Below are 22,623 nucleotides of genomic sequence, written 5' to 3'. Positions count from 1 at the left end.
GTATATTGTATGTGCAAAAATTCTTACAGTTCTACTTTTTTTAAATGAAATGGACAAGACATTTCTTAATATTCATAGAATCATAGAATCTTTGGATTGGAAGGGACCCTTAAGGGTCATCTAGTCCAACCCCCTTGCAGTGAGCAGGGACATCTTCAACTTTTATTTTCCTCTCTAATGCTGTTTTTCTCTATGCCTGCTCTTGGGCAAAGTCCTTTTCCATTGGAACTTCAATAACCATTTTGTGTGCTGAGCTAGAATTATAACAAAAAAGATAATTTCGTATGTGACTAATGCTGGGAGAAGGTAGAATGTGTTCTTTTCTTTGTTTTAAAATAATGGAATACACTTCCATTATTTCTTCTAAAGTGCTGAGTTGCTTTTTGTTTCTGGCAGTATTTTATAATAACTACATAAAAACCTTACCATTCTTAGTATTTGTTAATGTGTATTAACAACTTGAAGGTAAAAAGTTTGTTTTGAAATTAAACACACAGTATGTTCCTTTCTCAATATACAATCTGAATGTTCTCCTTTCTGTATAATTTTCTGCTAGTCAGTTTACAGATGCTGAATTTCTCTTCTGAGTGTTATGCCAATGCATACAATTGGTTGTCAAAAGCTCATTTTCATGCGACAGGTATTCAGCAACTACTGACTTTCCTTTTGGATTATGCAAATGATTGCTTAGAGTCAGTACATGGTTGTCCTTTTCCTTCTGTTTGAATGTATGAATGTGGTGCACAAGTCCTGTCTTTGTCTTTCTAAACTTTGCCTCTGAAAGTGACTTGATACACTTGTTGCTTACCAACTGGATTATCATAGTATTTAGCATCCCATACAGTGAGGTCATTGTATGAGGATCCTGTTGGAACAGGACAGAGAAATAGCTCCTGTCTTGGGGATTATACAATTTAAATGAGAACATGTGCATTCAAGTAGGAAGGGGCAATTCAAGAATCAGTGGACGTATGACAGTTTCTGAGCCTGTAGATGGTACTGTTTCTACTGAAGATTCAGAGGTTGTCCAACTTGCTTGAGAAGACCACTGAAAATGACTTTTTGGTTGGTTTTGAGTGGAACTTGCTTCAAGGCAATGTTTCAATATTGTAACTGAAGGTGAATCATCTTTACTCTTCCAGAATAATTCATGCTCTGTCTAATCTGAACTCTCTTACTGAATAAGTTCTACTAGCTGCGGAAAAGTACATGTCATGCAAACAGATTTTTACTCCCTACTTTGTAAACTCTTGAACTACACTGAATATGTGAAGTATCATACAAAGTTTACTTCTGTTTATCTGGTCACTGATGTTTCTTTGTGTGAATCTTATGACATACCTATACCATTATATTCTCAAAGATGAATCTGGGATTAAAATTCTGTATTATTAGTATTTTAAGGATATATATATTTACAAGGAAGTTGTAATTACTATGAAATGTTGGAGGCACAGAGATAAGTACATCTAAATAAGGTAGGAAAATGTCTCAGTCATACAGTCTACTATACTTCTTTCTGTCCTGAAGAGATAATATACATGCATGTAAATTATGTTCTGGATGTCGTTTTAGTCTCCCTGTAGAAAACACATTATTTAATGCTCAATAAGTAGGGTTCTTTTTTGTTATCCTGCCCTTTGACACCTAGATTAATGAATGGAAAGAATAAAAGGAAACAAAGACAGTTTGGATTCTGTTTGTTTAAAATTTTCACGGATACAAGAACTTGACTGACAGGTATATAGTTTCTGTTTGCAAGTAGTAAAGACTGCCAAAAATCGTATTGGTTAATAATAATGTATGAGGAGTTTGCCTGTTGGATTTTTTTGTTTGTTTGTTGTTGTTTTTTCTCTCTCATTAAATAATAAGTGGTCAGTGCTTGCAGATGTTTTTTTCAACCCTTCCCTGGAAAAATTCCTTGGTCTGAGAATTTTGTGTCAAGATGTTTCTTTTCTACCTCATTCATTGTGTTATGTTGTAGGCTCTACTGTATGTTCCAGGCTTTGCTATGTTCCATTATTTCAGTTAAAAATAATTGAATTGAAAGAGTACAAATTAAAGATTCTCAGTGTGTGTGTCTGTGGTAGCTTTGCTATTGATTTCAGCATAATTTTGATCTCACTCTGCTACTTCACATTGTTCAGCCTGAACAAGATACAACTTCAATTCCAGTTTTGTAGTTAAACTCTGCATAGGCTGCATAATTGAACTGTTTATAATAGAGCTGTTAGAACAGGAGGATATCCAGTTTGTTCTGGAAACCAAATTATCCTCAGTGCATCTCAGTGTCAAAACTTGTGCTAAAGGAAGAGTAGAATATTGGTATTAATATTCTAAGAAAATACAGTGCTAAAACAATCAGTCACAAATTTATCTAAACATATTTTCCAGTAACAGAAGGTCATTTCTAACAGAAAGTTTCAAGTCAGTGACAGTAATGCTATAGTCAGTAATAGCTCTATATAAAACATTGATATTCACTGAGAGATAATGTAGGTTGCTTCATGAAAAACTTAAACAGTGTTTTTTAATGAAACAAAGCAAGAATTGAGACACAAAGTGTAGGACAATATTCAGGGAAAGTAATAGAAGATAAGTAAAAGAGAAGCTGATGGATCTTTGTGGTAGGTATTCTTTGGTATAATGAGTTACACTAAAGAAAGGATATATTTTGTAACTGCTTTTTTAGTTCTTTTCAATAAATGGCTGTAGTATATATAAAAAAACCCAAACAACTAATAGTAGTGAGTTTAGTATTTAGTAGTTGGAAGGTGTGATTTATTAAATTATTTTCTCTGGAAAAGCCAAGATGACAAGTAGGGGCTCTTGACCATAAGACAAACACAAGTCTTACTTTTTTGAGGGGTCTGTTTTTTACTGTTAGATCTTACACAATTATTCCTGTAAATGATGATGAGATTTTTCTCAGCCTGTGAATGGAGTAGTTATGATTGGAGGTGTCTCTTTCTTAAAGATAAAACACCTTTCATTGAACAGTACCAAACAGCTGTGGAATTCAAAGTTCTATTCTAAAGATCCATTGCTCCAAAATCACACATTGCATCTCTGTCTCAATATTTATGTGTCTGCCATTTTCTTTGTTGGAGAAAGGAACTGTATTTGAAGAACAGAGTATGATTTTTATAATTGTTTTTTTTAACCCCAAATCTTGCACCAGTCCCAAACTAGTGGGATTACACTGTTTTGGTAAGAAACATGATGGTTCTCACCAGCACTGAGAATCACATGGTCTATTGTCACTTAGTTGTAGCTCTTTCCCCGCAGCCCCCAAATCAGTTAAAGTGTCATATGATTGTGGATTATTCTGTAGATGCATTTCTGTAACTATGTCATTTCAACAAAGGATTCTTTTCAGTTCTACTCCTGTGTTTCTCCCACAAGCAAAGACTGTAAATATGAAAAAATACAGCATAACTACGGAAATATGCAACAAATATTCACTACACAGCAGCTCATATGTATTTCCATTAGCAAATGAGGAGCTTCCCATCCTTCTTCTGCCTCTTGTCTATGTCTGCATATTAATCAAGTATATGAAATATGCATATGAGAAGTAACCATTTATACCGTAGTAGTTATAGCTTTAATTGTAAATTTGATGTATAATAATTTGAACCATTTTTTTCATGAGCTGTGCTCATAAATTCTTTGTTATATTATTTCCAATCCATTTTCCACAGCTGCAATCTGAATAAGTGTCTCAATTATAGTTAGTTTTATCCTTTAATATTCACTCATGGAACCTCCTGGAAAACTTTGAAAGAAATATTCTATTTAAAGACAATTATGCTTAAATATCATGGTTTTCTAAAGACATTTGCATGAAAACAAATGCATGAAGAACTCATTTTCCTTTTCCATATTCCTATCTGCAGTAATAATTTTCCTGCATGACATCATAATCAACTGTCATATGATATGATTTCACAGTTCAGTGTGACCAGAATTTTCTGGCTTGGACACACAGATAAGCAGCATGGCTTGAAAATCAGGCATAGCTCTCATTTTGCTTCTGAAACTTTGGTAGTTCTGACTTAGGAATCATTAAGAAATAAATGCTGTTACTAGATACACTGAAATTATGTAAATCTAAAAACATTTGCTAATGTAGTCTCTTTTTAAAAATAAGCAAACTGAAACAAATTTGAACTTGCATTAAAAAACCTTTTTGTATTTTCTTCTTTTTTCAAAAATTACTTCTTTTTCTAGTGGCAACCTTAGTTTTAGGAGATGATACCTTGTGACAGATTTGTTCAGTGGATTATCTAGTCCAGAACTTGTGGAAATACAGGCAGCTAACAAACCACATTATTTCTCCTTTTCACTGTTCTTTTTCATTGTGCTTCAAAGTATGGGCCTGAAGGCAGAATTTTCTTGCAAACTTTGGATTCCCATAAAGTAGCCATTGTGTAACTGCTAGTCTGCTATACTGGCCAAATACATAATGCTACTACTCTACTATGTGTTTTTTTGAAGAGTGGAAACTAACCAGTCTCTGAGCACACAGGAAATGCTGTGTAGAATCAATTGAATGCAAATTAAATGTCTGATCTTCAGCTTTTTGCATATTATTCCTGCCTATACTCTTATCAAATTGCTCTTCCCATTTTTTAAGATTAGTAGAGCTTGAGAGTCATGGTTTATAGAATTGTCATCTTGATAAATAGTGGAGACTAATGCTTTCATCCAAATTATGCATTCTTTTTAAGATGATAACATTACATAATAATAGGGGCAGATTTCCAAAGTCTTGATCAACAAAATGATCACAGAAAGACTTCTTAAATAATTCATTTCTATCTATCAAGGCTGACATGAGGCAAACAGCCTCCTTTTGACAGGATAGTTCAATAGTACAGTTCTTATTCATTGCTCTGCTACTGGCACAGGAACATTTGTGGGCATGTATCCAGGTCCCCAGGAAACTTGGAATCATTCCATGTTAAAGAGCTGTAACTGTGGCTAACAAACCAGCTGCTGTATTGAGCTCAGAAGGAAGTCTTTGTAGCTGTGTGGAAGGAACTTAAGTTATTTGCATAACATCCAGCAGCCTTAGTGGGAAGGGTTGGCATGAGCACAACAGAAAGATAGGCATCCAGCTTTTCTTTTCTGACCATATCTGTCAGGGATTACATTCTTCAATGCTAAGATGAGTCAAAAAGAGAGACTTGACCAAAAGGACTGTAAGGTCTGAAGAGAAGGGTACTCTTGATCACAGTGACTGCATTCTTTGTGGAAGTAATAGTTTATTAAGTCTGGCAAACAAAATTGCTTTGTAATGAATAGTATCAAAATCTATGGAGGAATGTTTGTAAGCCACTAAATTGTTATTATGGAGGAGGAAAAACCTTAAAGAAAAAAGTACAGGAGAATATAGTGCTATCCATCAGCATAGGTCAGCTGTCAATCAAAACACGTTGTTGTACTGACTTACACAAATTTCCAGGAATAATAATTAGGCCAACTTCAGATTTAAAAAAAAATATTTACTGGTATACCCTAGATATACTGCATGCCATCTTCAGATACTAGTATTTCCAATAAAATGTCAATCTACCATTCCAAAACAAGCATTTCTTTGGTCTTCTGTCACACCAGCTTTACACTGTAAAGAAAAATAATTCTCTCTTTAAATACTACCTTTTGCAATGTACCTTTGTTTTAAAATACTCGGGCAATCCTTCAAGTATTTAAGCTACCACCAGCATGAAAGGAGAGAAGAAAAAAAAAAAAAAAATCTTGCTTTCCTGTGGCCTTCAGGCTATCTCCTGCCTTCCACAAATTTGAGGCCAAACAGTAAATCACGTCGTGGATTTGGATTGAAACAAATGGGATTGTTTTGTGCATTTGTTGTTCCTTCCTTCTGCCTCTCACCACTTCATCCTCAATTCAATTTCAGTCTGGATTATGGTCCTCGTCCAATTCACTACTTCTGCACAAATGCTTGCGGCAGAAAAAGGGTTAACACAACAGAAGAAGAGAATGGAATTTTTGTAGGATAGCCTTTTCTGACCTCATATGTATTATCCCATTTTGTAAGAGATAAAAAAAAGCATATAGTAATGACTTCTATGAATGGGATTTATGTAGTAAAAGGCAAGAAGGCTAGAAGATGTAATTAATTAATTTTTCTTTGAAGTTATGGTGAATCTTCAATATGAAGTTAAGTATCTTCCCAGATATGTGAAATTGACCTTTCTGTGTTCTCACTATTTTATATTCTTGCAGAAACAGAAAAGATGATTCTGGAATAGTTTAGTTTTTCTTCAGTGTTTCTATTTGGCAAAGGTTTCTCATTCTTCTACGATTGTATAGAGAGCACTTTAAGAGATGATAAAGCTGTCAGCTGTTCATGTTAATTTGTATCCCACAGAAGTTTTCTTGTATTTCACCTTTGTAATACTACTTGTGCCCCCAAAATATTAAGCATATTGACATATCTGAGAGCAGCCCTGCAGAGAAGGACTTGGGGGTACTGGTGGATGAAAAGCTGGATAGGAGCCAGCAATGTGCACTTGCAGCCCAGAAGGCCAACTGTATCCTGGGCTGCATCCAAAGCAGCGTGGCCAGCAGGTCGAGGGAGGTGATTCTGCCCCTCTGCTCTGCTCTGCTCTGGGGAGACCCCACCTGGAGTCCTGCATCCAGCTCTGGAGCCCTCAGCACAGAAAAGACACGGACCTGTCGGAGCGGGTCCAGAGGCGGCCACAAAAATGATCAGAGGGATGGAACAGCTCTCCTGTGAGGACAGACTGTGAGAGTTGGGGTTGTTCATCCTGGAGAAGAGGAGGCTCCAGGGAGACTTTATGGCAGCCTTCCAGTGCTTAAAGGGGGCTTACAAGAAAGATGGGGACAGACTTTTTATCAGGGCCTGTAGCAATAGGACAAGGGGTCATGGTTTTAAACTATAAGAGGTCAGATTTAGACTAGATATGAGGAAGAAATTTTTCACAATGTGGGTGGTAAACCATTGGCACATGTTGCCCAGCGAGGTGGTAGATGCCCCATCCCTGGAAACATTCCAGGTCAGGTTGGACGGGGCTCTGAGCAACCTGATCTAGTTGAAGATGTCCCTGCTTATTGTAGGGGTTTGGAACTAGATGACCTTAAAAGCCAAACCATTCTATGATTCTATGACTGATACTTTACTTTTTGTGTTTTATTTTCATAAGTCAGTGTTTAAAAATCCTACATGCCACTTTTGAAGTACTGTTTCTTTGAACATGTCAGTTGTTTAAATAATCTTTTGGACTTCTGTAAAGAATTAAAAACTTTGATGGTCAATGATGTCAATTAAAACAGGAGTTCTGAGTAATTTGTATGTAGTGAAAGTAAGTTGCAATGATATATTGTTACTGTTACCCGTTCCTAACAGTCATATAGAAACTATGTCAATCATAATGCTACTGTAACTCTTAACTTGTGTTTAGTAGCCCATTAAGGTAGAAGAGTCCTAAAGTTTGCTGTATCAAACACAACTTTGTATTGATTTCTGAAAAGCAAAAAAAAAAAAAAAAAAAAAATCTGTCAAGTTTTAATTTATATTATTCCTTTGCCTCCGCCTCACACTTTTTTTTAATATAATTTTTATGGCATTAAATGTGGGGAAAACCTTACTTATCATCTGAGCTTCTTTTACTCCACCTCATGTCTTCACTGAAATAATTTGACCTGACCTTTTTTTAAGCTCTGGTGAATGCATATTATGCTTGTTTGCAGCATCTTAAAAGATCATTATGTTGGTGTTTTTGTTCAAGGAACAAAAGCTGAAAAGGAAGTACATAACACGCTGTCTTGTCTCTTATTTTAGTGTAGTTTTATGCAGTGGGTTAAAGAATGGGCTCTGCCTGCAAATTGATCTTCACAGCATGAGTCATGGTCATTCTTAAGACCATTAAAGCCATTGAAGAATATTTTTATTTCCTAACAATTCTAATTTTGGAATCAAATTAACACTTACCAGTAGGGCTACTATCTTTTCTTATTTGTGGAAGACAACAGACCTGTTCTTTAGCACAGTCTAGGTTTCAAACCAAAGGAATATAATGTAACAGAAACAACTGTTCTACACAGCTAAATAATAGTTTTCACTCCAAATAAAGGAATGTAAGTAAAGATCCCTTTGGCGAGAGAGAGGAAAAAAAGCCAAATACATCTATTCACTGAATTAATCACAGTGGAGAGATTACTTGTCTTTAAAATATTCTTTTAAATGGGACAAAACACTTTTCTTTGTCTAAGGTCCTATCTATTTTACGTACTGGGGCAGGACTGGTAGGAAAATGTAACTCTCTCATGTTATGTAAAAACCATTATTAGTGGTTAGACAGAGAATAGGCATCTAAGTTGCTGTCAGCATTGAAGGAAATGTAGAGAGGATTGTGGCTATTCTGCTTGGCAGAATCTGGTCTGCTGTTTGGTGTGCATGTACTGGCTAGCCCATGAGAGATATGCAGGTTCAAACTGCTCACATCCTGTGGGTATCATATGGGAAACTGGGATTATTGCATTTGTTCAGTTTTAAGGAGGCAAAGGATAGAAAACCATACAAAGCAAGTCTCAGTAGTTCCAGTTTCATGGGGTATTTCATTGTGTATATACAAGCAACATTGGAAGCTTACTGTTATTGACTATAAACATTTTAATACACTTTCTCTTTTTTTTTTTCTTTTTATGAACAGATAAAAGAAATTTCTCTGGATTAATACTGAAATGAATGCATCTGAACTGAAGGAAACGTTTTAAGATTGCTCTCCTGACAGAAGTTGTAGAAAAATGATACACTGAGGTTTCTGTGTGCACTTCTAGGAAGAGTGTATCTGTATTTTTATATTGCAGTTTATTGGCCCATAAAAGACAATGTAATAACAAAAGTAACAGTAACTTTGTGCAATAGTAGCAGTCCCCTCTCACTGACTGGACATGAGTGATCAAAGGTCTTTGCAAGAAGATAAGCACAAAGTTAGCAGAACTTCCTCAAAGTTCAGGGAGTCTTCAAGAAGCATGCAATCTGATGATTATTTTGCTAGAAAACTTAAAGCTTTGAATGGCAGCATGGGTCCTCCTGTTTCTTCAAATGCATCTAGCAAAACTGAAAATAATCAAACAAATGGTACACCAGCTGTGCCTAAAATGGGTGTTCGAGCAAGGGTATCTGAATGGCCTCCTAAAAAGGATTGCTCTAAAGAGCTGGGTAAAGCTCCATGGGAAAACAGACCTCCGACCAGTTATGAGAGTGTTGGCTCAGTACTTCCAAATGGACAAAATGACCAAAGTGATGCACAGCAAGAAGAGCTAGAATTGGAATTTACAGAGGGAAAATACTCAATTGGAGATCTTTTTGTTCATTCCCCTCAAAGGGGACTTCATCCCATAAGGCAAAGAAGCAACAGTGATGTGACAATAAGTGATATTGATGCTGAAGATGTGTTAGACCAGAATGCTGTTAACCCAAATACTGGAGCAGCTCTTCATAGAGAATATGGCAGTACCTCTTCAATTGATAGACAAGGCTTGTCTGGAGAAAATTTTTTTGCAATGCTAAGAGGATACAGAGTGGAAAATTTTGAACATAAAACTCTTGCTCCATTTGGATTTTCTGAGTTTTTCCACTGTGATCCTACAGTTTCTCCAAGTCTACATGCTGCAACGCAGATTTCCAGGGGAGAATTTGTCAGGATTTCTGGCTTGGATTATATGGATAGCGCCCTACTTATTGGTCGAGATAGGGAGAAATCTTTCAAGAGGAGACTAAAATCGGAAGCAGTAGAAACATCTCTATTTAGAAAACTACGAACGGTTAAAAGTGAGCATGAAACTTTTAAGTTTTCGTCTGATCTGGATGACAGACTTGACAGAAATGTTCGTTCTTGGAACTGTCAGAAGTGTTTTGCGCACTATGATGTTCAGAGCATTTTGTTTAACATAAATGAAGCAATGGCTACCAGAGTAAATGTAGGAAAAAGAAAAAATATAACCACTGGGGCTTCAGCTGCATCACAAACTCAAATGCCAGCAGGCCAAACAGGAAACTGTGAATCTCCTTTGGGAAGCAAAGAGGACCTCAATTCAAAAGAGAATTTAGATGCTGATGAGGGTGATGGGAAAAGCAATGATTTAGTACTGAGTTGCCCTTACTTCAGGAATGAAACTGGTGGGGAAGGAGATAGACGGATTGCACTTTCTAGGGCAAATTCAGCATCTTTTTCTTCAGGTGAAAGTTGTTCTTTTGAGTCCTCTCTGAGTTCCCATTGCACAAATGCTGGTGTTTCAGTGCTGGAAGTACCAAGAGAAAACCAGTCCATTCACAGAGAGAAAGTGAAGCGTTACATCATAGAACACATTGATCTTGGAGCGTATTACTACCGCAAGTTCTTCTATGGAAAAGGTAAATTTTTCTAATGCAACTGTTCTGAGATATTCATGCATTAGATTTAAGTTGCTTAGTAAAGATTTTTTTTTTTCCTTCTCTATAGAGAGACCTAAATATTACAAGGGATCCTGAAACTGTTAACTAACATTAAGCCTGTTGTTCTTGCTGTCCCAGAGGGATACTCAACAACCAGTGGGTTATGTGTAAAGTTATGCAATACTTGTGTAAGTTCACTAAGTGTGGGGTCATTTAAATTGGTACATAAACTAACTTCTCTGAAACAACCTTTCTCAGTGGGCATAGAGGAAAAGAGAACATTTATATCCAGTAAATGCATTGGAAATACTGATACCCAGAGTGGAAGTCATTATTTCCTAAAAAGGTGCCTCCAAAAGAGGTTTTATTATTGAGGCTTCTGACTCCCTACTTCTAAACTTTTTCAAATGTCTCTTGGGGCCTTTCATATGCACATATACATACTCCTTAAATAGAGGTCTTCTGATGCTATTTAGTTTTTCAGCCTAAAGAAGGTTGTTTTATGCTTTTTTTCTAGCCTTCTACCCTATTCTTTTAGGATATGTTCACACTGCAAAGTGGCAGGATACTCTTCTCAGCAGAGTAATTATCTTGGCTTGAAATGTTATTCAGATAGATCACAAAGTGGAAACAGTTTACTTTGGCTGTCTGTATTCAGTACTGCATTGTGCAATGTGTGTGAAATCTTTGTTTTTGTGGGGAGAACCCAAAAATACCTGTCGCTGTCCTTTCAGTCTTAGGAAGTACAGCTCAGTCTTTTTGCTGTTATTAAAAGAAAAGCAAAGAAAAAAAAAAAATCTGCTTCTGTGCTTAAAAGACTATTTGTTACTCCCCAAGTCTTCCTGAAATCATATTTCCTCTGCTTTCTAACTATATTTGAACAGCAGGAAATAAGCAGTGTACTGTATGCCTTCCTCCTGTGACCATTTACAAGGAACTCAAAAGAGGATCTAGTACAGTGCTCGTTTTCACAATACAGTAGACACCTAGAACATATTGGCTGTAAAAACACTGTATTTAAAAGGCAAGGAAAAAAAAGAATCTGGAGCTGTCATGGAAGGGGAAGAAAAAGACCTAGAGCTAAGAAAGGAATGGGCAATAAATTCAGAGGTTGAAAATGGTTCTCTTAGCTGGTTGTTCATTGAATTGTAAATTTAATAGCACAGTTGAATTTAGCAAAATAATTGTGGAAGGGTGAAATAAAAATTTAGCAAACAATAGTCACTTGTATATGGAGACATATGTAATGCCACCGATTTTCTTTGCCTTTAACAAGATATCTATGAAAAAGAAATAACTTTCTGAATATTTGATTTAGCTCACAGTTTTATAATTGGCACTTGTCAACGTACAAGTTTTATTCCTGTTTTAAGATGCGTGGAAGAAACACCCTGGCATGTGTAGTACTAATTATTCCATTTCCTTTCAAGAAATGAGAGATTTGGAATTCAGTGTCTTTTGAAATGAGCTGTAGTTTTATACTGCATATTTATAAGCTTTGTAACTATTGTTAAAATCAAATCCAACATGATTGATGTAAAATATGTTAATGTTTATGGAAAATATCTTCTCAGTTTTCAGTTAACATTTGTAAAAACTAGAATATTTTCTTTTATCTCATGGTTTTGATTTAATGGTGTCCTTTAGTGAACTATATTTTTGTGGGATAAAAGGAGATGAGAAGGGGAAAAAAGCTATGTTGATTTTTAAACAGGATAACTGAAATATGCTTTTATTGTCATTGGTTTGTCCTTTGCCACTTGTGTAATTATCTTCATAACACCTTGAGACTTGACTATTACTACCATACTTTTTATCTGAGGGATGCTTGCAACCATTTCTTAATATGTTACTGTATCTATCATGCTGATAGGAAACTGAAAAAATGCTCTAGAAGAAATGTACAGGCTTAGCAAGCCTTTGGTATTAACTTAGTTTTGTATAAGTAAGACTTTTGTGTTAGAAGAAAAGCTGACAATTATTCCTCAAAATGAAAAGGTAAAAAATGAGGAATATTTTACCATCTCTCTTTAAACAGCTAGAAAATAGCACTTATTCTCTTCTCTCCAGTTGATAATTTTAAATCAACATAAATACATTTAAATGCGCTTAATGAGTTTGTAGTTTATGAGATTTTTTTTAAAAAAAAGCTTCTTGAATTAAAAATTTTTTCCCCAAGTCCCAGAATATCAGTAGCCATGCTATTCTTTAATTTACTTCAGCTTCTTTAATTCCCACTCTTGAAACTGTTTTATGCATTTTATTTTTAATACACATAAAGAATATCTTTGGGTTTGTGTCTTTCATATTGTACAAGAAATAAGAAGATATCCACCAGGCTTGCATTTTTCTGCTCAGTAATACTGCAGCCAAGAAATCTAGTAGCTCTGTAACACGCTTTTCTAGATTTACATCAAAATGGAGGGCTATAGAAACCTTAACTGAGAAGTTTACCTTTTGTCAAAGCTTGAATATGTAGCTGTGGGGAGTTTTTATGTTGCTGAAAGTGTTTGGCCTCTGAAATCTCTCTCTCTGGTCTGTAAATTGATAAATTTGCCCATTAAGGCTCAAAGTTTTAATTTAACACTGGGAAATCCATAAGGTATAATTTATCCATGCAGGTGGAATGCTCAGGCTGGGGAAGGGATGTAGTTGGTGACCGTGAGTGCGTAATTTAATGTTTGTGCCCCTTTCATCCCAGGTGTTCCTCCCCCCAAAAAAGATGTTGGTTGCAATGTGCTGCTACTCATTTTCTCTCCATTGGGAGATGGACTGTAACCACCAACATACTTTATAGGTAGATTTTTGAAAAGCTACTGGAAACTTAAGTTAACTTAACTTGATTTGACAAATAAGACTGTCGTTTATGTAGAGGTAACTTTATCTTTATTGTAAAATAAATAAATCAATATCCAACTAGCTCAAAAATGCTAGCAAAGTGTTTCTTAATCCAGACTATCTTAAAAGGAGAAATTAATCTATTACTTCATTGCTATTTAAAATATGGAATTATAGCATAAATTGGATTGGAAGACATTTCTGGAGGTCTTCCAGTGTAATTCCTTGTTTAAAGCTGCCTTTAAAGGTAGGTTCTGAATAGGTTGCTCAGAACCTATTCCCCTTTAGTTGTCCCTTGAGGTTTTGACCATCTCTAAGGATGGAGATTCCACAAACTCTCCTGGCAACCTGTTCCTGTGTTTGATTCCCCTCAAAGAGGGGCTGAATCTTGTGATGGTTGCATCTTGTCCTTTCTCTTTATACCTTGGAGGAGAGCCTGGCTGGCCCTTCTCTATAACCCCCGCATCAGCTAGTGGGATCCTACAATTATTTCCCTCATGCTGCTCAAGCCCACCTCTTTCAGCTTCTCCTCATTGGTTATATGCTCCATCTCCCTAATTGTCTTGGAAGTTGTGTGCTGGCCTTGTCTCACTCTTTCCAAAACTGGACACTACTCCTTATGTGGTGTATAAAGTGCCAAACAGAGAGGCTTAATGTCTTCTCCTGACCTGCTGGTATGCTCTTGCTAGTGCAGCCCAGAGTGTGGTTAGGTTCACCTCTGCAGGGGCTTTTGCTGACTGCTGTGCAGCCTGTGTCCCACCAGAGTCCCCAGTCCTTATCTACAGAGCTGCTCCTGAGGCAGTTGGTCCCCAGCCTGTGCTGCTGGATGAGCTTGCTGTATTCCAGATAAAGGTTTATGTTGTTTTTCATGAGGTTTTTGGCCATCCATTTTTTCAGATTGTCAAAAGGAGAGTTTGTTTTAAACATGACCTGTTAAAAACTTCAGTGGTTTACGAGTTGCTTCTCATGCAGCTCAGCTGTCCCATCTCAGCAGCAGCTGCCTCCAGGGGAAGGGGAGAGTGGGCAGTGAAGCACAGTGAAGCCACCCCACAGCCTTGGGCCTCTACCTGTGTGGATGAGTTAACCGCCTGTGCCCGCTTTTGTAAAACACTGCAAGGTTTATGCATTTCAGTATCTGCCCTATGCACATATTACTCATTTGTTAAAAGCCTGATGGTTATTCCCCTTCATCTGTTGCACCCAACTACAGCCCTAACCTCCAGTACGTGGACTGTTCTCCTTGAGCTTGATCATATATATGAATTTGTTGAGGATGCATTCCATTCCATCATTTAGATAATTTAAAAAAAATATTAGTAACAGCTCCACCACTGATCACAGTCCTTTGAGGCCAGTTGCCCAGCCAATTGATGTCCACCTTGTAATTTGCATGTCCAAACCATATCTTTTCAGTTTAGCTACATGGATACTATGGAAGACTGTGTAAAAAGCATTACTAAAGTATAAGTAGGTGACGTTCATTGCTCCTTCCTCACCCATAAAGCCAGTCATCTCATCGCAGAAAGCAACTGGGTTGGTCGTGCATGATTTGCATTTTGTAAATCTATGCAAACTGTTTCCAAGCATCTTTCTATCCTTCATGTGCCTGGAAATGTCTTCCATGAGAATTTGTTCCTTAATCTCCCTGGGAATTAAGGTTTATGATGACTAGTCTATAGCTTCCTAGACCCTCTTTCTTGCCCTTTTTAAAGGTAGGTGTAACTTCTCACTATGACCTTTCAAAGGTGATGAAGAGGGGCCTTACAGTGACACTGGCTAGTTCCCTCAATATGTACCCTGTTTGGTGCCATGGACTTAAGTGTGTCTCATCTGCTTAAATGGTCTCTAACTTGATCTTCCTCTTCTGTCATAGTGCTTTACTCTCCCAAACTGGGCCAGCTGGCTCAAGGATGAATTTAACTGAAGAGTTACTAGCCTCAGTTTTCACTTGTTAAAACTGAATTGCTGCTTTGAATGTAAAACTTTAAATAAGAATAAATTGGATGAAATTAAGGTGCTATATAGCACCTTTATTTGTTTGAAGACTGTTCGCTTTTGTTGAGGACTCTGTTGTGAAGATACAGTTTTCCAAAGTAGTTTCTTACAGCATCAAGCAAAATGATTAATTTCATAGTAACAAACTATGCAAAAAATTATTGTTTCATAGCAGTTGCAGTAATTTATGTGATGTGAGTGACCATTCTACTCATGGCATTTTGTGATTTGTGTACTTAATTTTGCAGTTCAGGAGATCACAAACCAGTATATTTGCAGATCTTGCAGAACAATTAAAATATTATTTTTTTTTCTTGCTGCAGAAATTTTTAATGAGATTTGATGAACATTTTCTAGGAGACTCATACTTCATTATTCTCTTCTCTCTTCATTCACTCTTGTGCAAAAGAGCATCAGAACTACTTTGGAATAGATGAAAATCTTGGACCTGTAGCAGTCAGTATCCGGAGGGAGAAGGTTGAAGATGCCAAGGAGAAAGAAGGATCTCAGTTCAACTATCGTATAGTTTTCAGGACAAGTGAGGTAATGTTCTTTCATTAATTCTGCAAAGGAATGGAAAAGTTAATTTAGAGCTTAGGATACTAGTTGTTTGTCTGTGGATGTTGCTAACTTTGAAAGTAGCAAAGGAGATGGGGATATAGCAATGGGAAAGGGATGTTTCTTGTACCATAAGTAAATGTGGTAGCTCCTGAAATAAAGTTTTCCTCCTCTGCACTGCATAAGATTTTCCTCTTTTTGAGCAAGTACCCAAAAGGAGGTAAGTTGGCTGAAGGGAACTGCAAGGGGGCAAGCAAGAAAACAGATGGTAAGAACAAAGCTGAAGGTAAGTTTGGATCAAGATGCTTGATGTTAAGTTTCTAATGATAGAAACAAAAGATTAAGAAAGAAGCTAGTACTGTGATTTATTTGTATTTTTGTGTTTTGTTTCAAAATACTTTCTGTAGAGGCTCTTTTCTGTGAGATATTTTCACATACTTCTACGTACATGATTTGTGGAAGGCATATTAATATGTTGATAAAAATAATTGTCTTATTTGGAAGAATATCTTGCTTGTGATCATTGTGGAAGGACATGTCTCTCAAGTTGTATTTCAAGTGAATTAATATCTCTTGCAAACTAATTTCTTCTTTATCACAGCAACTAGCTTTGATTTGTATGAAAACACACAATGTTATTATTGTAGCAAGCAACCATAAATTTTAGTAATCCTTGGGACGATTGTTTTTTATTGTGATTAGGAGAGAGAAGTGTTAGTTGGACCTCCTGATATCTCTGGGCTCATGTGCTTTTACAAACATATATAGAAAGAGACAGATAGATAGATAGATAGATACAAAATTTTTTTTTAGGCCAGGTTTTTCTTTTATTACCAAAAAAGAGGGGTGTCTGTATGTATGTGTGGAGAGGTTATTCAGTTGACTCACTTCTAAGAAATTACTCTCTCTTTGACAAATCCAATGAAAATAAAGCAGCAGGGTTTAAAAAACTATTTAAAAAATAAGTGTATGAGTTAAATGAAGTTGCCATTAGCTGTGGCTTACCTCACCTGTCCAACTCACCTTCAACTACTGTGTCTGCTGGGATAGTATGGCATTAAAATTAACAATTTTTAGTTTTCCTGGTGTTTTTTCCCAGAAAAGTAATAGTCTTAGGAATTAGAATAAGTTAATAATATCATCAGTGAATTTCTTTAAACAAAAAATATATTTGTCACTGAGACAATAAGAGCTTGTCTCCTCTTTAGAAGTTATTTAGGGATCTTTTTCTTCCCATTCTTTCTTCCATGTTTTTGCTAAAACCTGAAGTTTATCTCTTTAAAAGTCATTGTAGTCTTAGAACTGAAAATGTTTTTTATGTTTTATCCTTAATGCAGCTTACTACACTTAGAGGAGCAATTTTAGAAGATGCTATACCATCCACTGCTCGGCATGGCACAGCAAGAGGTCTACCTCTCAAAGAGGTACTAGAGTATGTAATACCAGAGCTGAGCATTCAGTGCCTGAGGCAGGCTTCCAACTCACCCAAAGTACCTGAACAGCTGCTTAAACTGGATGAACAAGGGGTATGTAGCACATGACTTTTCTTTAAAGGCTATTCATTTAAAAGAAGAAAAATCTTAAATATTTTTCAGATGATGTTAACAAACATGATTCTGTAATGCAAACCATTCAGTTTCTTGGTTTTGGAGGTGTTTGTGTATTTTCATTGGCAAAATGAGGTTTGGTTTTCTAAGCAAATTATTTTTAAAGTACATTGCAGCTTAGGAAAAAAATGATTGGTCAGTGGAGTATTTCTTTAGATAACTGAGTGAGAGAAAGATTATAACTAAACTTTTAACGTCATAAAAAGTGATTTTCACAATCTATATTTGCACTTTAATGTGTACAAATGCTGAATGCAAATGAAAATACATCCAACATTTTATTAATATTGTATGTAGGTAAGGAGGCAAATGGATATAACATATCAAGTCTCCACATCTAAAATTTTGGGTTGTTTTTTATCATAATGTTTCCTGATTCACTTGCAGTAGTCTTACTAGAATAGAATGCTTCTGGGTTCAAACACCTGAATTTGTGATTGAGACTAATGAATTAACTGCGTGGCAATGAAATATGCATAAGTCTTAGATTTGGAGAGAAAATGGTGAGGTTTATTAGGTTTAATAAAGTGAATCTGCTTCATTTGAAGCTAGTGATTACATTTATAGGTTCTGAATACTTTGTGAAGGACAGGCTTGTGATGGCTTTTAAATAAATTTTTAAAACCATGTTTTTAACAAATCTTTATTTAAAGTGAAGATTGCACTTTCTAGGCAAAAGTCAGTATCTATCTGTTGAAGCTGAATCATCTGAAGGATCCAGTTGATTGTGATGGTGGTATAATTAATTTTTTAATGCTAATTCAGTTTCGAATGTCGTGATTGCATCTAACAATCTGGTGGTGTCTACCAGAATTATTCTGTCTTCTCTTGTGGCTGTAACAATTGCTCAAAACCAAGTAAATGTAGACAGAGGAAGAGAACTGCTTTTCTGAGTGGATTGTTAAGCTAGTTTTGTATGTACATTTTACTACTTTTGTTCACTGTAGTCTTTGAGAAGGACTTCTCATTGAAAATTCATTTTTGCCAAATGTCCTTGTTTTTTTCCATGCTTGTCAATTCTTTGGTAAAACAATAAAGGGAAATCAGAACACTCAGTTCTGAATCCAAGAGTTCCTGATGTACTGTCGGTCTGTCTTTCCTGTTTGAGCTCCAGAGTGAGTTTAGATTAATCTAATAAATAATACTCACTGCTCAAAGGGGCAGTGTGTTCTAGGCAGCATAGAGTACTACTTTATTTGACCTGACCTGAATATATCCCAAAATCACTAGGAGTATTTCCCAAAAATTAGAAGTGGAGATTGTCCATTGAACTGACCAAGTAATTCTTTAATCATCAGCTCCTAATTGTGAGAAACAGCAGTACATAGCACTTCTTTTTATTTTGGGTGATCAGTTCTGAAAATTTAATCCTGTTGTGAAATGGGCTGTCACCAGGAAAAATGTAATATTAATGTATTTTATGTGCTGCTTATTATGAGATAATTAGTTGAACATAGGCAGAAAGCTGTGCATAGAACTGGCATGAGATCCATTTGTGCTTTTAATCCTCTTATGTACTTGATGCTTTCAGTTTATTAATCAAGCAAATATAGAAAGACTTATGCTTGGCAACTGAAGGTGATGTCTGGCTGAAGTGTCAAAAATTTAAGAATATGAATCATGATCTAGAGGATTAATACTGTCACCAGAATAATATTCATTTTGTGTAATGGTGTATTAAATGCTTACATAATGCCTCAGCAGACTGTAAACTGTTTAGGTGTTTATTTTCTACCTGTTTCATAGTTTTCAGTGAAATCTAGTATGGATTATGGAGGAAACATGCGGCTAAAACTTTGTCTCTAAAATGCAGTAGAAAGTAGATGCAAATTGGATGGTTGACCTAATTTGAATAAATAAAAAAAGAATCTGCATTTTCCCAATTTTTTCTGGCATATGATGATCAGCATTAGATTTGGCCGTAAATTTACAAGAAAAGTAAACTATTTATTTATAACCTGGACAGAAGTGTGAGTTTTGTGTTTTGTTTTGTTTTTTTTTTTTTACCTCCCTCTAATTCTGTCCCTTCTCACTTCTGCTAATGGTTGTTTATCGTATATATGCTTTTTGGTTCCCCTCACATCCCTTTGGGAATGTTCACTTCTTTCTAGGCCAAAGGCTGAAGTTTACAAAAAACCCAAAGAAATTAGGAGCTTTGATTGCAGTGATATTTATTTAATGGCTATGGAGTGTCTTATCTCTTGAGGTTCCTTGCCAGAAAAACTGTAAAAACTTCACATGATGAAAGTCAGCAAGTTGTTATTACATGATAAAGAATCTATACTTTACAAGAAGTCAACAAAATGCTAAGATTCAGTAGTGAGTGATTCTGACTAGAACATAGTCATTTTGAGTCAGGAAGGATTGCTATGCACCTTTAATACAGATCATAATACCCAAGTAGCTAAATGGGTTTAGAATTTAGTTTCTGATGTCACATTATTAAATTGTTCTCAGTCTTACATTAAATGTAAAATATCTAGTTTAGAAATCATGAAATCGGAACCATGCCTGCAATTATTTACTTAAAAAGACTTGAATAAACATGCAGTACCATTTCAAAACTGGTAAACTTTATCAGTTTTAAATATGCTGATAGTTTTTCATACCTGTTAAATGCTCCACATAAGATCCTGCCAAACCTCATTTAGTTACTTCTTTCTTAGGCATTGATGTTCTAAAGGTACCTTGATGCATTAACAAACAAGGAAGGACTGGTTGGGGATGTAAAGGTTGGGAGTAGCCTTGGCTGTAGTGATCACGACATGGTAGAGTTCAGTATCGTACGAGGAAGAAGCAGGGCAATAAGTAATATTGCGACCCTGAACTTCAGGAGGGCTAACTTTGTCCTCTTCAAAGACCTACTTAGAGGTATCCCACGGGCTAGGACTCTAGAAGGTGGGGGAGCCCAAGAGAGTTGGTTAATATTCAAGCACCACTTCCTCAAAGCTCAAGATCGATGCATTCCTTTAAGTAAGAAATCAAGTAGAGGAGGCAGGAGACCCCATGGATGAGCAAGGAACTATTGGTAAAACTTGTGTGGAAGAAAGGAGTTTACAGTAGGTGGAAAAAGGGACTGGTCGCTTGGGAGGACTATAGGAACGTTGTCAGGATATACAGGGATGCAACAAGGAAAGCCAAGACCCTCTTGGAACTAAATCTGGCAAAGGAAGTAAAAGAGAACAAGAAGGGCTTCTTCAAGTACATCAGTGGTAAAAGGAAGACTAGGGAAAATGTGGGACCTTTGGTGAATGAAGTGGGAGCCCTGGTGACAGAGGAGGCAGAGAAGGCAAGAGTTACTGAATGCCTTTTTCATTTCACTCTTTACTGCTAAGACTACGCCTCAGGAATGCCAGACCCTGGAGATAAGCAAAAAAGCCTGGAGGGAGGAAGACTTTCCACTGGTCAATGAGGTTTGGGTTAGAGATCATTCGGCTGAACTGAACACTCACAAATCCATGGGCCCTGATGGGGTGCATCCGCGAGTGCTGAGGGAGCTGGCTGATGCTGTTGCAACACCCTCCCTCCATCATTTTTGAAAAATCATGGAGAATGGGAGAGGTGCCTGACCACTGGAGGAAAGCCAATGTCACTCCAGTCTTCAAAAAGAGCAAGAAGACAGACCCGGGAAATTATAGACCAGTCAGCCTCACCTCCATCCCTGGGAGGGTGATGGAACAGCTCCTTCTGGAGGCCATCTCTAGGCACATGGGCAGAAAGAAAGTTATCAGGAGTAGTCAGCATGGATTCACCAAGGGGAGATCATGCTTGATCAACCCGATAGTCTTCTATGATGGAATGACTAGCTGGGTAGATGAAGGGAGAGCAATGGCTGTGGTTTACCTTTATTTCAATAAGGCTTTTGACACTGTCTCCCATAACATCCTCATACTGAAGCTCAGGAAGTATGGGTTGGATGAGTGGACTGTGAGATGGATCGAGAACTGGCTAAGCAAGAGAGCTGAAAGGGTTGTGGTCAGTGGCGCAGAGTCCAGTTGGAGACCTGTAGCTAGTGGTGTTCCCCAGGGATCAGTACTGGGTCCAGTTTTGTTCAACATCTTCATCAATGACCTAGATGGAGGGTTAGAATGTACCCTCAACAAGTTTGCTGATGATACAAAACTGGTAGGAGTGGCTGATAGACCAGGAGGCTGTGCTGCCATTCAATGGGATCTGGACAGACTGGAGAGTTGGGCAGAGGGGAACCTCATGAAATTTAACAAGGACAAGTGTACAGTTCTGCACCTGGGGAGACAACCCCATGCACCAGTACAGGTTAGGGGTTGACCTGCTGGAAGGCAGCTCCATGGAGAAGGATGTTGGAGTCCTGGTAGACAGTAAGTTCTCCATGGGACAGCAATGTGCCCTGGTGGGCAAGAGGGCCAGTGGTATCCTGGGGTACACTAAGAAGAATGTGACCAGCAGGTCGAAAGAGGTTATCCTCTCCCTCTACTCAGTGCTGGTAAGGCCTCATCTGGAGTATTGTGTCCAGTTCTGAGCTCCCCAGTTCAAGAGAGACAGGGAACTTTTGGAGAGAGTCCAACGGAGGGCTACGAGGATGATTAAGGGACTGGAACATCTCTCGTGAGGAAAGGCTGAGAGACCTGGGGCTGTTTAGCCTGGAGAAGAGAAGGCTGAGAGGGGACCTTATCAATGTCTATAAATCTCTGAAGGGTGGCTGTCAGGAGGATGGAGCCAGTCTCTTTTCAGTAGTGCCCAGAGATAGGACGAGGGGCAATGGGCATAAACTGCAGCCCAGGAAGTTCCACCCCAACGTGAGGAAAAACTTCCTTACTGAGAGGGTAATGGAGCACTGGAACAGGCTGCCCAGAGAGATCGTGGAGTCTCCTTCTCTGGAGACCTTCAAAACCTGACTGGACATGTTCCTGTGCAGCCTGCCGTAGGTGATCCTGCCTTGGCAGGGAGGTTGGACCAGATGACCTTCAGAGATCCTTTCCAACCCCTACCATTCTGTCATTCTGTGATTTCTTCTTCTGCACAGTCACCATGATCTTGGCATGAGAGTTCTTTTGCTCAAGTCTTCTAATTTCATAGTCAGGAGTGCTCGTAGCATATGGGTAGGAGGCTCAGATTACTGCAAATGACCTTGCAGCTGCTGCCTTGTTTAGGAATAGTGGTACTGGTAGAATCAAATTTGTACATAATTGCCTAGTGTTTACAGTATAAAATGAAAAC

At 37.3% G+C, this 22,623-nt stretch overlaps 1 protein-coding gene across 2 annotated transcripts in view; it reads left to right on the top strand.

The window, feature by feature from the left end:
- Positions 1–8,943: 8,943 nt before the first annotated feature.
- Positions 8,944–22,623, top strand: part of SIPA1L2 (signal induced proliferation associated 1 like 2) — a gene marked incomplete at both ends in the record, with an annotated part of 87,383 nt that continues 73,703 nt past the window's right edge. For both annotated transcript variants that reach the window (XM_081997944.1, XM_081997943.1), the window contains 3 exons: positions 8,944–10,408; positions 15,672–15,805; positions 17,158–17,346. In XM_081997944.1, the coding sequence (XP_081854070.1) occupies positions 8,944–10,408; positions 15,672–15,805; positions 17,158–17,346 (1,788 nt within the window). The remainder of the gene's footprint in view (positions 10,409–15,671; positions 15,806–17,157; positions 17,347–22,623) is intronic.

This window comes from Phaethon aethereus, assembly GCF_964289735.1.
Source record: "Phaethon aethereus genome assembly, chromosome: 3".
Taxonomy (NCBI): Eukaryota; Metazoa; Chordata; class Aves; order Phaethontiformes; family Phaethontidae; genus Phaethon; species Phaethon aethereus.
The sequence above is the reverse complement of the archived record's forward strand: the minus strand, read 5'-3'. Positions and strand labels throughout refer to the sequence as shown.